The sequence below is a fragment of the Staurois parvus genome, unplaced genomic scaffold, assembly GCF_062004578.1.
Source record: "Staurois parvus isolate SC_StPar_1 unplaced genomic scaffold, SC_StPar_1.0 ptg002113l, whole genome shotgun sequence".
NCBI lineage: Eukaryota > Metazoa > Chordata > Amphibia > Anura > Ranidae > Staurois > Staurois parvus.
Genome location: NW_028319909.1, coordinates 3,098,565 through 3,114,906, shown reverse-complemented (window position 1 = coordinate 3,114,906; position 16,342 = coordinate 3,098,565). Strand labels below are relative to the sequence as shown.

Here is a 16,342-nt window from a genome sequence, read left to right as displayed (position 1 = left end):
TTATTATTTGTTTTTATTACGTATTATGTATTTGTTATTACTTATTTTATTATTTATTATAGAATTTATTATTTGCATGTTTTACTACAGTTGTGCTCAAAAGTTTGCATACTCCGGCAGAAATTGTGAAATTTTGGCATTGATATTGAAAATATGACTGATCATGCCAAATAATACTCTTTTATTGAAGGATGATGATCATGGGAAGCCATTTATTATCAAATAGTTCTTTGGCTCCTTTTTAAATCATAAAAACAGAAATCACCCAAATGGCCCGGATCAGAAGTCTCCGCCCCCCGGGTCAGAAGTCTCCGCCCCCGGATCAGAAGTCTCCGCCCCTGGTTTAGACGTCTCCACCCCCCGGATAAGAAGTCTCCGCCCCCCCCCCCGGATCAGAAGTTTCCCTCCCCTGGAATGTTTGGCCTTGGTACAGACACACAAGGTGACACAATACCAATTAGAGGTTAATGTCCCACATCTGTGGCTTTTTAAATTGCAATTAGTGTCTGTGTATAAATATTCAATGAATTTGTTAGCTCTTACGTGGAAGCACTGACTAGGCTAGATACTGAGCCATGGGGATCAGAAAAGAACTGTCAAAAGTCCTGCGTAACAAGGTAATGGAACTTTATAAGGATGGAAAAGGACATATAAAGATGTCCAAAACCTTGAATATTCCAATCAGTGCTGATTATAAATTATTTTATAATTTATTATTCTATTTATTATTAGTTTTTTTTTATGAATTAATATTTATTTTATCATTGTATTTATTATTATTATTATTATTATTATTAATAATATTTATTATGTATTATTAATAATAATAATATTTTTATTATGTATTATTGTTTATTTATACTTTTTTTTTGCTTTACTAATGTTTAGAATGAAACAACAGCGCCTTGACGAATCCAGTTCAATGCGCCTTACCAAGATGTCACCCCACCCCCCCCTTCTCGTTCCATAAGTCAGAATTTAATTCCACAACTCCTATCGACCGCCGAGCTGGGAATCGCGTCATTGTCTTTCACGCAACGCTGGGCCGCGCTCAGCTTACATTACTGTCTTTTTGTTCCTTAAAACCGATGTAACAAATCGCGAGCGTGAAAAATAAATAAAATCAGAATCTAAAGGGAACTTTTATTTTTTTTAATGTTTGCCGGGAAGGAGAAGAGACACATATGGCGGGGGGCCGAGAGAAGTTGGATGTGTAGGGATCTGCGATGGGGATTTACTGGAGCAGAATACAGGAACATTCCGTGATATTAAACAGACGCGGTCTGCGGAGACTCTGCAAACTGGCAAACGTAATTATAACGGCGATAACAATGGGAGATTACGGCGCGGCGATTATTAATATATTATCCACAAGTGACATACATGCGTTATCGGAATGTATCGCAGCGCTGGCGAGGATCGGTTTAAAGATGAATACAAAGCAGACATTAAAAACAGAAGACCAATGAATGCAGGGATGGATTCGTTAAAGGAACACCCCATTTATTATTCAGCACAGCTAGTATAAGCACAGATATATTAGCTTCCTGCAGTCCTCTGCACAGCAGGGCTCACACTCTAACTGCGATCATTTTAAAGCCGAATTCAAAACAGACATTAAAAAAATAAGCGGTCGACTTTTTTTTGTTCACAATGCAGCAGGGCAGCCGCTCGGGAGCTGGAAGCAGGGCCTCCAATAAAGAGGTAGCTCTGATTGATCCTCCCCGCATAAGTTCAATAAGGGTGATTGGGCAGCCACAGGGAGATCAGTTTCAGGGATCACCCCTTCCCAGTGGTGTCCCTAGGCAGGTGCGGGGGGGGGGGGGGTGCCGCTCCGGGTGACACCTCCCTCATGGGGTGACACCAGACACGCGCCACGAACGGGTAAGTTGTAAAGTAAGCCGACGATCCCTGCAGGATGGATCGGACCTTACATCCATGTGTGCCCAGATGAGCCCCCCTTACATCCATGTGTGCCCAGATGAGCCCCCTTACATCCATGTGTGCCCAGATGAGCCCCCTTACATCCATGTGTGCCCAGATGAGCCCCCCTTACATCCATGTGTGCCCAGATGAGCCCCCCTTACATCCATGTGTGCCCAGATGAGCCCCCTTACATCCATGTGTGCCCAGATGAGCCCCCTTACATCCATGTGTGCCCAGATGAGCCCCCCTTACATCCATGTGTGCCCAGATGAGCCCCCTTACATCCATGTGTGCCCAGATGAGCCCCCTTACATTCATGTGTGCCCAGATGAGCCCCCTTACACCCATGTGTACATGTGTACTCAACAGAGCCCCCCTTACATCCATATGTGCACAGATGAGCCCCCCTTACATCCATGTGTGCCCAGATGAGCCCCCCCTACGTCCATGTGTGCCCAGATGAGCTCCCCTTACATCCGTGTGTGCCCAGATGAGCCCCCCTTACATCCGTGTGTGCCCAGATGAGCCCCCCTTACATCCGTGTGTGCCCAGATGAGCCCCCCTTACATCCGTGTGTGCCCAGATGAGCCCCCCTTACATCCGTGTGTGCCCAGATGAGCCCCCCTTACATCCATGTGTGCCCTGCAGAGTTCCCCCTTACATCCATGTGTGCCCTGCAGAGTTCCCCCTTACATCCAGATGTGCCCAGTGAAGCAAGTCTGGGCAGAGGACGTCGGGTCCGCCTGTAAATTCTGGGGGTAGGCCGGCAGTCCAAGCACCCAACCACGGTGGAGGCAAGGAATCTGTTCTGGGGACTTTGGCTGGCTGGCAGTGGATGTGCCGGGCTCCGTATTACCATACACAGTTCAACACTTCCACTGCTAGCCAGCCACATATTTTTTTGGTCAGTCGCTGTGGACCAGATAAAACCTTGTAGCGGGGCGGATGTGGCTCATGGGTCATAGTTTGCAGACCCCTTCTTTAAAATGATTGTAAATTTCTGAACTGAAAAATGAACAGAGCAACTCCCACTATAGTGTGTACTTGCCTCAATCCAAAGCACCCACTGTGATTTCTGCCTCCTCTCTCTTCCATCTGCTGTCTGCATTAATCACTTCTGACAAGTTATCCCCACACCACAGAATCATGGGAGAGACCCCCTCCAGCACACAGAAGGTAATTGACAGCCTCAACTGAGAATGTGTAGGCGGGGGGGTGTGCCCTTTCCCTCCACTCAGGTCTCAGATTACACTCAGCTCCCTGCTCTATGCTTTGCACTGTTGTGACATCAGATCCTCGCCTCCTACCTGCTGGAGCTGAGAAATAGCCTTTACTCTGTGTGGTTTAGAAGGCTGTAAAGGAAAGAGGGCTGCAGATAAACAAGCACAACTTATAGAGGAGGATTTGTTTAATCTCTGTGTATCACCTGAGTCCAGGGGCGGACTGACCATTTGGACACTCGGGCACTGCCCGAGGGTCCGGGGTTGATAGGGGGCCCCATGAGATGCCCCTGGTACCTTTCATAGGCTTTTTTGGGTGTGGTTTGAGTGTGGGCTAGGACACAGGGGCCCCATGATTGCCTATTGCCCAGGGGCCCCATGAGTTGTCAGTCCGCCCCTGCTTGAGTCCAGTCGCTTCACTGGGTATATGTAAGGATATACAACCACTTGAGTTAAAATAACATATATACATTATACTGACCAAGGGAGACGAGCAGAACAAACAAAAGAAAAGAAGAAAAATTCTGTTACTTACTAAGTAGCCGGACGCTGCTATTATACGTTCCGAGCTTGTTGGACACCAGGCAGGTGTAATTCCCATAATGCCTTGAGGTGACATTTGAAAAGAGAAGCACGGACCAAGTCCTCTCGTTCTGGATCTTCAACCCTTCCATCCCCACGGTCAGTCTGTTCGCCATGGTGGTCGGGGGGAAAAAAAACAGCAGAGAAGAAGAAAATGTCATTTCGGTAGCAGACGGCGCGGCAATCGTTGTTATTTATTGCGAGGATAAAATGTTGTTCTCTGTCTGTCATGGGAGACAAATAAAGTTCTGCAAAAACTTATTAAAGTTTCCCGCCGAGCTGTGCCGGTCACGGTAGGATCGGACAATGATGGCTCCCGGTATCTGTCATGTTAAAGGCCAAGGCAACGCCCACCAGAGATTTCAGATTTGGGGAGATGGCTGATGGGTTGATTCAAATCTACATTTTTGGAAAATATTTTTAAAAATACATTTCAAATATACTGTATGTCTTTAAAAATACATTTAATCTACATTTTTGGAATGCATTTACAAATATATGTAAAAATATGTGTTCCCATGCCCGTCTCCAGGACTTCTCCAGGGCTTCACCCATCCTCTGGAACTCACTACCCCAATTCATCAGACTGTCACCTACTCTCCACACCTTTAGGCGCACCTTGAAAACCCACCTCTTCAGGGAAGCCTACCCCGCCCCCACCTAACAGCCGATCTCCTCCACTCTTCCTACCACTCCATCCTCCACAGCTATCTCCTCCTGTGCCACCATCCCCTCCCTCCTAGATTGTAAGCTCCCAGGATCAGGGCCCTCGAACCCCTCGTGTATTGTATTGTATTGTTGCTGTATTGTCCCCCATTATAATGTACAGCGCTGAGCAAACTGTTGGCGCTATATAAATACTGTATATTAATAATAATAATGTGTTAAAATGACTTTTTTATATGTTAAAAAAAATCTGAAGAATACATCTAAAAAAAAACATTTAAAAAAGTAATTTTAACACATATTTGTACATATATTTGTAAATGCATTCCAAAAATGTAGAGTTGTATTTTTAAAGACGTACAGTATATCTGAAATGTATTTTTAAAAATATTTTTCATATATTTTGTAATAAAAATGCATTTCAACATACAGTGTATATATATATATATATATATATATACAGCTTACAAAGCCATCCACAACACTGCCCCTAGCTACATCACCAACTTCATCCACAGATACCGCCCAAATCGCCCGCTCCGCTCCTTCCATGATATCCTCCTCTCTAGCTCCCTCATCACCTCCTCCCATGCTCGCCTCCAGGACTTTTCCAGAGCCTCTCCTATCCTCTGGAACTCCCTACCACAGTATGTCCGGTCAGCCCCCACCCTGTCTGCCTTTTGGCGATCTTTGAAAACTCACTTCTTCAGGGAAGCCTACCCCACCTCCACCCAAGAACTGTACTTGAATCACCTCCGCCAGATCATCCCCCCCCAGCTATCACCTTTTGTATCACCTCCCCCTTCCTTTTGATTGTAAGCTCCACGAGCCGGGCCCTCCTATTCCTTCTGTACTGACATGTATTGTAATTGTACTGTCTCCCCTATATCGTAAAGCGCTGCGCAAACTGTTGGCGCTATATAAATCCTGTATAATAATAATTATAATAATATATATATATTATTATTGAAATATATTGAATACGGCCAAAATTGTAGCATTTCAAATATATGGCAAAATATTTGGGAAGAACAATTTTAAAATATATTTCTAATATATTTTTCTTCTATGTCGGTAGCCCTGCAGCTAAAGGGGGTGGCAGTTAAAGGGTGGTAAAAGCGTGGCTCAACCTCCCGTGTGAACAAGTCCTAAGAGAACCCTTACAGAATATGAAGCATACCATTGCTGAAAATGCTTCTTGCCTGGCTAACCCAGGACAAGCATTCAGAAAGTCCCGACTTTTGTTCTAGTTCTGGCTCAGTGTCTCACTGAAGTCAGGCAGCCAGGCAAATCGTATTTTTATCAGCATGTCAGCCCCTTGTGTTTACATCACATACAGTACATCAACCTTCCCAGCGGAGTTATTTAACCAGCCAAATTTGGTAAAATCTGCAAAACGTGAATTCTGATTGGCTGCTACAAGTAACTGAAGCTCACACATCGCTCATTCCCTTCCTAGATAAGATCAGCGGACTTTTCCTGCACGTGCAGAGCTGAGTACTCACCGCTTGTCATCCTTCAACCACTCAAACTCGGCGGGGGGCTCCGCCATAGCCTGACAGCGCAGTATCGCTGATTTGCCGACCTGTGATTGGGCGTTCTTCACGTCAGTGATGAATGGAGGATCTGAGAAAAGTTTAAAGAAGTGAGTTACAAAAATGCATTTTATCCCTCCCGCTCACAAAATGAAAGCAGAACTATGGGCCTCCCACTAAACGAAGAAAAAAGTGCTGCGGTAGTTAATTCCATCTGCACTTATGGTTTTCTCTTAGTCCCCATGCAATGTCTCACAGATTCTGTTGATCCTGCCAGAAACTTCCACCCATTGCAGCTTCCTTTGGTGGTGTGGCAATAATGCTGCACTGCTCCTGAGTTCGGAGCAGAGTTGTTGCTCCCATGTAGGCTGTGCCTTCTTACACAGTGGGAGGAGATAATGTTGAAGGGGGTGTGGCCATCAGCATTGTCACTGCTGACTCACAAGCCAGCAGCTTGTCAATCAATATCTGGTCATACCTAGTCCCACCCACTGCTTTTTGAATGGAAACGCTAACTGTCGCAGTTGCTTGTGCTCCCAACCAAACTGTCAAACCATCAAATGGCTGGTGTCATAACTGACCACATGGGCAGCACCAGAGCAGTTGCAGATCAAACAGAAGCAAAGATGGAAGCTTCCTTGGCTGAAAAGGATAGGAGGTTTAGTTCCTCTTAATTCCATAAATATCTATAGGTGTCTTTATAAAGGTGTCACTTTGGACCAGAACTCACAGTTGACTGTTATGAGCACCTTCTTGCTGTCAGGGATGGCGACTCCATTCGATGTGATGCACTCGTACTCCCCTGCTTGTTGCCGGTTGATCTCGGTGATCTCCAGCAGCTCGCCTTCGCTGGAAAATCCGTCTGTGGGGTGAAGGCGGGAGGGGAAGGGCGGAGGGGAAGGAGGGAATGAAGGGCGTCGGGTAGGAATGAGAGACAAACACACACTTACAACACAGAAACATAACATGAAAGTTATCAACCTCAAGTGTAGAGACAACGACTGCCAGCCGAAGTCAACAAATAATTAAGGCCATGGGCTGATTTACTAAAAGCAAATAGACTGTTCACTTTGCAAGGGAAATTGCACTTTGCATTGGAATTTGCCCATGAGCTAAGTGACTCAGGTGAAGCTTGGCTGACTTCCATCGTCCAATCACATGCAAGCAAAAATGCTGCTTTTATTATTTTCCTTGCACATGATCGGGTATTCTTTACAAAGTGAAGTTTCTCCACCTTCATTGAGCTCTTTGGAAAAAAAAAAATCCCTTGTAAAGAGAACAGACTATTTGCCTTTAGCAAATCAACCCCCTTGTCTTCCCAAAGCCATGGAATCTTATTTCAAATATATATTTGCTCATTGAACTTATTATCCAGGTACAATCTTTTAGAAATTCCAAATATTTTTTGAAATATCAAAAGTTGTTTGACCCTGACCTAGTGAGCTGTGACACCTTGCTTCTTCCTTTCTGGTTTTGGCAAAATTGATTTGAGCAGCAAAATTTCCAGTTTTACTAATAAAACCTTGCTGGAGCGGATTCTCTCTATTTCACCCAGTGGGCAGCCTAAGCTGGCCACACACCAATAGAATATCAGTGGAAAAAACGGGTTTTCGGAATGTTTCGATTTTCTATTCAACAATTGTTTTTAACCATAGTCATGAGGAATATCTACAGTATCTATCGATCTATCTATCTATCTATCTATCTATCTATCTATCTATCTATGTATCGATCTATCTATTATATTTCTATCTATCTATCTATCTATCTATCTATCTATCTATCTATCTATCATCTATCTATCTTTTTCCAGCTATCCTTCCATCTATATCAGTCTTTCTCTCAATCAACATATATCTCCATCCTTTTTAATATCTATTTATCTATCTATCTATTATCTATCTATCTATCTATCTATCTATCTATCTATCTATCTATCTATCTCTCTATATCTATCTATCTATCTATCTATCTATCTATCTATCTATCTATCTATCCATCTATATCTATCTATCTATCTATCTATCTATCTATCTATCTATCTATCTATCTATCTCTATCCTTGTAAACCTCTATCCATCTGTATCTAAAGTATCTCCAAGAGCTAGTCCAGACTACAATTTCTGCATTCTGGATGCATTTCTACGTGTGCATTTTTGATGTGTCTTTTCCTTTTTTTTTTCTTAATATCAGCACAGGACATGCATTGTTCTGGTGTATTTTTGATGTGTTTTGCCGCCTTTCAGATGGGTTCCATACAGAAAAAATGCAACATGTTCTACTTTTGTTGACTGCACTGGAATTCACTGCACTGATGGGAACTAGGGCCATCGAAATACATGGAAAACACTGTGCATGCATTTTTGATGCAGATTAAAAACACACTGGACTCCATCTGGTTTGAACCAGCCCTTAATCTATGTATAATTCCATTCTAGATCTATCTATCTATTATCTATCTATCTATCTATCTATTATCTATCTATCTATCTATCTATCTATCTATCTATCTATCTATCTATCTATTATCTATCTATCTATCTATCTATCTATCTATCTATCTATCTATCTATCTATCTATCTATCTCAGTCCATGTATGTATCTATCTAAATCGACCTATCTCTAAATTTACATACAGCTCTACCTTTCTTTCTATCTATCTATTATCTATCTATCTATTATCTATCTATCTATAACTTTTTGCCTTTCTTGTCAAATATTAACCTAACTATGTATAACTATATTACTATTCATCAATAATATATTATTATTATTATTACATCGAGTTTATATAGCGCCAAAGGGTTTGCTCAGTGCTGTAATCTATCTATCTATCTATCTATCTATCTATCTATCTATCTATCTATCTATCTATCTATCTATCTATCTATCTATCTATCTATTATCTATCTCATATCTATCTATCTATCTATATATTATCTTTCTATCTATCTATCTATCTATCTATCTATCTATCTATCTATCTATCTATTTATCTATCTATCTTGCTACCTACTTTTTTCACTGCCTCAGAGCTTTCCTTTTCTTTCAGAGATGGGAAAACAACAGAACAAATTGATACACACAGAACTGCTGGAGCAAATCCAGCTTGGCGTCTGTGCGGCCATCTTGTCTGTCTCACTGTTTGCCATCAGCCTTGCACTAAGCCTGCCTGCCCTTCGCTCTTCTGCAGAGGAGAAGCTGTGACAGGCACGGATGTTTTAGTAAGCTGGAGAAATTAGATGCCACTTCTTGGCTGGGATTGCTATGCCATGCTGGGTGAGCCTGTAGAGGAGGATGCAAGATACAACCATGTGTGTAATGCAGTAGGTGGAGCCGCTATTAGTATTGGAGACAGACTCTGTCCAGACTCGGATGCTGCACACTGGTGGGATAAATTGAGATTAACAATGACATGTACTTGCACAGACAGGGAAGCTTGGTTCCAGACTTCTCAGAGAGAGACGAGGAGGAATCAGCAGCCCAATACACCGGGCATTCAGGCAATGGCGGTGGGTGGGGCTGCTTTGTGGAGCTTCACAATGAGATGTTCGCCACGTCTCTTTTTATTATAAATCACATTGCAGGGTTTAGAACCAGCTTAGGATGGGGAACGTAATAGGCTTATAGTCAGCGACTGTTTGAGATAAAACAGCGGCTTAAAATACAGCAAAAGGAAAAGTGTTTTTTGGATCTGTTCCCAGTCCAAGATCTGCGTAGAAGAAGTCCTTCTGGTTTGGGGTGGCAGAAGTTCAGGTTAAAGGGAAGAGGATCAAGTAAAATGAAAAAGTTAGGGGTCTATTTATCATTTTTTATCAACTAAGATTAATACTATTTTCACCTAATTTTTTTATTGATTCCTTTGAAATTGTGTGGAAACTTGGGTGAAAGTTGTACAAATCTAGGAGGAAAATAGTGATAAATCAACTTAGTAATTACTAAAAATATATCAAAGTAAAAAAAAAATCACATTGAAAATAAAGAGAACCTCTATTGTTGTCTGTGTCCCCACTGGGAAGATCCACCCTCTATTTTACCATTTTCACCAGAAAGTGGTGGGAAGTCCAACATTTTACCCTTTTCACTGGTGGAGAAAGTGAAGGGAAATATTCCAATGGGGGTATTTTTTCTGGAAGCCACTGTCTAAGTTCCCCTTGCCATTTCTTGCCACGTCTACAGGACAGGACTAGAGAGGAATCTCCACCAATGGAACACATACACAAAGTAACAAACTGACAGGGGTTTAAGTATTCCCTAGAGCAGCCATTTTCAACTAGGGTTCCTTCAGAGGTTGCTAGGGGTTCCTTGGGTGGTGGTTGACTGGTGTCTCATTTATAAGTGCCTACCACTTTTCAGAGGCAGAGGCATGACACCAGTGATCTTTTTTTCCTGTATATAAGGGTGGCAATCTTCCCACTGGCCACCAATGTAAGGAGTCTTCTCCCCACCAGCCACCAATGTAAGAAGTATTCTTCCCACCAGCCAGCAATGTAAGAAGCATTCTTCCCCTGGCCACCAATGTAACAGACATTCTTCTCACTGGCCACCAATGTAAGGAGCATTCTTGAAACTGGCGAGGAGAGTTCTTCAAAATGGCCAACAATGTAAGGGGCAACCAACAAAAAGAGCATTATTCCCATCCACCACCCATGTAAGGGACATTCTTTCCACTGATCACCAACGAAAGGAGCATTCTTTCCACTGCCCCCAATGTAAGCAACCTTTTTCCCACTGCCCACCAATGTAAGGGACATTCTTCCCACTATTTACCAATGTAAGGAGCATTCTTCCCACTGGCCACCAATGTAAGGGACATTCTTCCCACTGATCGCTAATGTAAGGGACATTCTTCCCACTGATCTCCAATGTAAGGAGCATTCTTCCAACTAGCCACCACTGTAAGGAACAATCTTGCCACTGGCTACTAATATAAGAAGCATTCTTCCAAATGGCCATCAGTGTAAGGAGCATCCTTTCCACTGACCACCAGTGTAAGGAGAGTTCTTCCCACTGGCAAACAATGTAAAAGACATTCTTCCTACTGTCCACCAACATAAAGAACATTATTCCCATTGACTACCAATGTAATGGACATTCTTCCCATTGATCACCAATGTAAGGAACCTTTTTCCCACTACCCATCAATGTAAGGGACATTCTTCCCACTGGCCACCAATGTAAGGAGCATTCTTCCAACTAGCCACCACTGTAAGGAACAATCTTTCCACTGGCTACTAATATAAGGAGCATTCTTCCAAATTGCCATCAGGTTAAGGAGCATCCTTTCCACTGACTACCAGTGTAAGGAGAGTTCTTCCCACTGGCAAACAATGTAAGAGACATTCTTCCTACTGTCCACCAACATAAAGAGCATTATTCCCATTGACTACCAATGTAATGGACATTCTTCCCACTGATCACCAATGTAAGGAACCTTTTTCCCACTACCCATCAATGTAAGGGACATTCTTCCCACTGGCCACCAATGTAAGGAGCATTCTTCCAACTAGCCACCACTGTAAGGAACAATCTTGCCACTGGCTACTAATATAAGGAGCATTCTTACCAATGGCCACCAATGTAAGGAGCATTCTTCCTACTGGCCCCATTGAATTGATTTTATTAGGGGTTTCTCAAGGCCTGAAAATTAGTTCAGGGGTTCCTCTAGGGTAAAGAGGTTAAGAAACGCTGTCCTAGAGAGACAAAGAATAATTATTGGTCCAATTCGTCGGCACTCAGGAGATGGCGGTGGTTCGGGATGCCTTGAGGAGCTTCAAACTGAGATATTCCCCACATTTCTTTTCATTATACATCACGTCATAGGTTTACAGTCAGCCACTGCTGGAGATAGAACAGTGGCTTAAAATGCAGAAAAAAAACAATGTTTTGGATCTGTTCCCAGTCAAAGATCTGTCTAGAAGAAGACCTACTGGTTTGGGGTGGCAAATGTTCAGGCGGGAGGAAAGAGGATCAAGCAACTCATTTGTAGTAAAACAAAACAAAAAGTTTATCGGTGTTAACATGGTGGTGTTATCATATAGGCATGTCTGTATATACATTTTTACCCCGTCCTGTTTCTACATTTTTATGATTAAACCTCGGATGTAGTCAAAACACATCAGTGGGAGGCTCTAGGCTGGTCTTTCTTCTGTTTCTCTGGATCAGTGGATTACTAAACCACTGAATTCATGATATACAACCATACTTCTCTCCAATAACAGATGTTACCGGATGTTGGTGGATCTGTTTGGAACAGGTGACCGTGATGCAAGATATTTATTTTAAATTAGTGGACATGGGATATGGGCAAAAAGTGTCAAACCGGGAGGCTCCATGAGGGTCGTTCTTCTGTTTATCTGTATCAATAAAGATTATTGAAACGTTGAAATTCCTAGTGTGCGCCTATGCTTCCCGTTGCCGAATGTTGGTGGATTTGTTTAGAATAGGTGAACGTGTTGGCAGATATTTGTAATAAATTAGTATACAATTTTTCAATGATTGAACAGCGAATGTAGAGTGAATCTTCAGCGTATAAGTACGCCTTCAATGTTATTTTTTTAAACACCTCGCTATATACCAGGATCCTACTTTAATCACGAGCACATTGTGCAGTAAATTGAATGGGAAGTCCTTTCCTATTCTTGGCCCGAGTCTAACTGGCTCTCCTAACTTCCTGGCAAGCCTCTTACTCCATACATCAAAGTCAGCGGCCCTGAGATGATGTATACGTTTAATGCATTACACTAATACATCAAGAGAGAGATGGCTGCTTGATAATGTATGAATATAATGCATCACACTGCTGCTGTCCTCCATCTGATGTATGGATCCCGCATTCTTCTGTTCTGGCTGGGGAAACGCATTGGAGGAGAGACTTCCTATATACATCCATTACAGCCTCCCATCTATAGGTGACGAATCCATGTTCAGCCTTATCTGAGGCCCCCCGCTTATCTTTTTTTTTTTAACGTGCTCCACATGTTTTCTGTGCTCTGTTTTCTCACGTACGGTATATATTTATTTTTTTATTTCAGGTACTTATATAGCACCGTCAATTTACGCAGCACTTTACATATATATTGTACATTCACATCAGTCCCTAACCTACAATCTAAGGTCCCTAACTCACATTCATACATACATATACTAAGGCCAATAAAGACAGGATCCAATTAACCTACCAGCATGTCTTTGGAATGTGGGAGGCACAGGGAGAACATGCAAACTCCAGGCAGGTGGTGCTGGGATTCCCACCAGCCACCAATGTAAGGAGTATTCTTCCCCCTCTCCACCAATGTAATGGATATTTTTCTCACTGGCCACCAATGTAAGGAGCATTCTTCCAACTGTGAGGGTATGGCAGGGATTCGAACCAACAACCCTAGTACTGCCAAATAGAGGTGCTAACCATTTAGCCACTGTGCTGCCCATATACAGTATATTGTACATTCACATCAGTTCCTAACCTACAATCTAAGGTCCCAAACTCACATTCATACAGACACATACTAGGGCCAATTTAGACAGGAGTCAAGTAACCTACCTGCATGTCTTTGGAATGTGGGAGGAAGCTGGAGTACCTGGAGGTAGACCCACGCAGGCACAGGGAGAACATGCAAACTCCAGGTAGGTGGTGCTGGGATTCCCACCAGCCACCAATGTAAGGAGTATTCTTCCCCCTCTCCACCAATGTAATGGATATTTTTCTCACTGGCCACCAATGTAAGGAGCATTCTTCCAACTGATCACCAATGTAAGGAGCATTCTTCCAACTGTGAGGGTATGGCAGGGATTCGAACCAACAACCCTAGTACTGCCAAATAGAAGTGCTAACCATTTAGCCACTGTGCTGCCCATATACAGTATATTGTACATTCACATCAGTTCCTAACCTACAATCTAAGGGCCCAAACTCACATCCATACATACACATACTAGGGCCAATTTAGACAGGATCCAATTAACCTACCAGCATGTCTTTGGAATGTGGGAGGAAGCTGGAGTACCTGGAGGTAAACCCACACAGGCACAGGGAGAACATGCAAACTCCAGGCAGGTGGTGCTGGGATTCCCACCAGCCACCAATGTAAGGAGTATTCTTCCCCCTCTCCACCAATGTAATGGATATTTTTCTCACTGGCCACCAATGTAAGGAGTATTCTTCCCCCTCTGCACCAATGTAATGGATATTTTTCTCACTGGCCACCAATGTAAGGAGTATTCTTCCCCCTCTGCACCAATGTAATGGATATTCTTCTCACTGGCCACCAATGTAAGGAGTATTATTCCCCCTCTGCACCAATGTAATGGATATTCTTCTCACTGGCCACCAATGTAAGGAGTATTCTTCCCCCTCTGCACCAATGTAATGGATATTCTTCTCACTGGCCACCAATGTAAGGAGTATTCTTCCTCCTCTCCACCAATGTAATGGATATTTTTCTCACTGGCCACCAATGTAAGAAGTATTCTTCCTCCTCTACACCAATGTAATGGATATTTTTCTCACTGGCCACCAATGTAAGGAGCATTCTTCCAACTGTGAGGGTATGGCAGGGATTCGAACCAACAACCCTAGTACTGCCAAATAGAAGTGCTAACCATTTAGCCACTGTGCTGCCCATATAAAAAGGAGACACCCCCCCCCCCCTCCGTCCTGCTTGATTTAAAGTTGTCCTGTCATTAAGGGACCATTTAGACTGTTCCAACCCATTGCATTACTGCCTACGTGTTAATATACAGTATTTGCATGGAGTAACATGCGGTATTTCTTAGTCTCAACTAGCTGCGCTGATCAATAATCAATAATGATCTATCGTTTCTTTTAGAACAATTCTGATTTGTCAAGGGAGAGTTGCCATGTTTACTAAACCCCATTTAACGCTTGGTATTTCGCACATTGACACGCGTTACTTTAAGACATTCATTTTCAGTCGGCTGCCAATGCACCTTAATGCACATTTTTAAAATAATACACTATTTTTTCTCAATGCAGCACTTTAAAGAGCGCAGTTGGTTTGCATCTATGCATTGTGGTGTGCTAAAATGCAAGTCCATTGTGTTGGGTTGGCTTGGTGTGTTGAAGTGTCATTAAAGGTCAATGGCACTGCAATGCACCGCACAGTCGTTCATGTGTTACTTTGTTGCGGTGATGAACGCTTTACTGGTCGTTACAGCACTGCAATCGTGTGATTGGCCCTAAAGTGCATGCTTTGTATAAATCTATAAGGTGCTGGTAAGGCTTGAATTACAACGGTATTTTTAAGAAGCTCCAGCGTGTTATTATCCACTTGAGCTCCAGAGGATTTACCCCCCTTAATGACCAGGCCTCTTTTTGCTACTCTGCGCTGCACTAATTCAACTGATAATTGCGCGGTCATGCAATGCTGCACCCAATCGAAATTTACGTCCTTTTTTTCACACAAATAGAGATTTCTTTCGGTGGTATTTGATCATCTGTGCGCTTTTTATTTTTCACGCTATAAACAAAAAAAGGCCAAAAATTTTGAAGAAAAACAATGTTTTTTACTTTCAGCTATAAAAAATATATAGTAAACTCAAAGTTGGTTATAAATTTAGGCCAAAATGTATTCTGCTCCATGTTTTTGGTAAAAAAAATCCCAATGAGTGTATATTGATTGCTTTGTGTGGAAGTTATAGCGTCTACAAACTATGGTATAGATACTGCAATTTACGCCATTTTTCTGCTATACAGCGCTGCGCTAGTTTAACGGACAATTGCACGGTCATGCAATACGGTACATAAATGAAATTTACATCCTTTTTTTCCCCACAAATTGAGCTTTCTTGGTGGTATTTGATCGCCTGTGCGGTTTTTATTTTTTGTGCTATAAAAAAAAAAGGCTGACAATTTTGAGGATAAAAAAACAATATTTTGGACTTTTTGCTATAAAACATGTCCAGTAAAAAAAAAAATGCAAAAATCAAATTTAGTCATAAATTTCTGCCAAAATGCATTCTGCGACATGTCTCTGCTAAAAAAAAAAACAATACTTGTAAATTAATTGGTTTACATGAAAGTTATAGCGTTTACAAATGGCGGGAAAGATACTGGGATTTTTAGTTTTTTTTTTATACTAATAATGTCGGCGATCAGTGACTTATGGCGGCGATCAGTGACTTATGGCGGTGATCAGTGACTTATGGCAGCGACCAGCAACTTATGGCGGGACTGCGGGACTGCAGCGGACATTCTGACATTTGGGGGTACTGACTTGGGGTCACTGACATCCCCAAAAACACTAATACAGTGATCAGTGCAAAAGGAAAAACACTGACACTGTACTAATGGCACTGGGGAGGAAGGGGTTAACTTTATTTTGCAGGGAAGGGTTATCTGAGTGAGGGGAGTGTTTTACTAGGGGGGCGGGGGTGTGTACTGCACGGGACAC

At 42.5% G+C, this 16,342-nt stretch overlaps 1 protein-coding gene across 1 annotated transcript in view; it reads right to left on the bottom strand.

The window, feature by feature from the left end:
* Window positions 1–16,342, bottom strand: part of IGLON5 (IgLON family member 5) — a 632,942-nt gene that overhangs the window by 42,243 nt on the left and 574,357 nt on the right. Inside the window, exons 5-7 of the mRNA XM_089665070.1 lie at window positions 6,660–6,791; window positions 5,900–6,020; window positions 3,682–3,833 (exon numbers count right to left, since the gene is read on the bottom strand). Coding sequence (XP_089521196.1) covers window positions 3,682–3,833; window positions 5,900–6,020; window positions 6,660–6,791 — 405 coding nt within the window. The remainder of the gene's footprint in view (window positions 1–3,681; window positions 3,834–5,899; window positions 6,021–6,659; window positions 6,792–16,342) is intronic.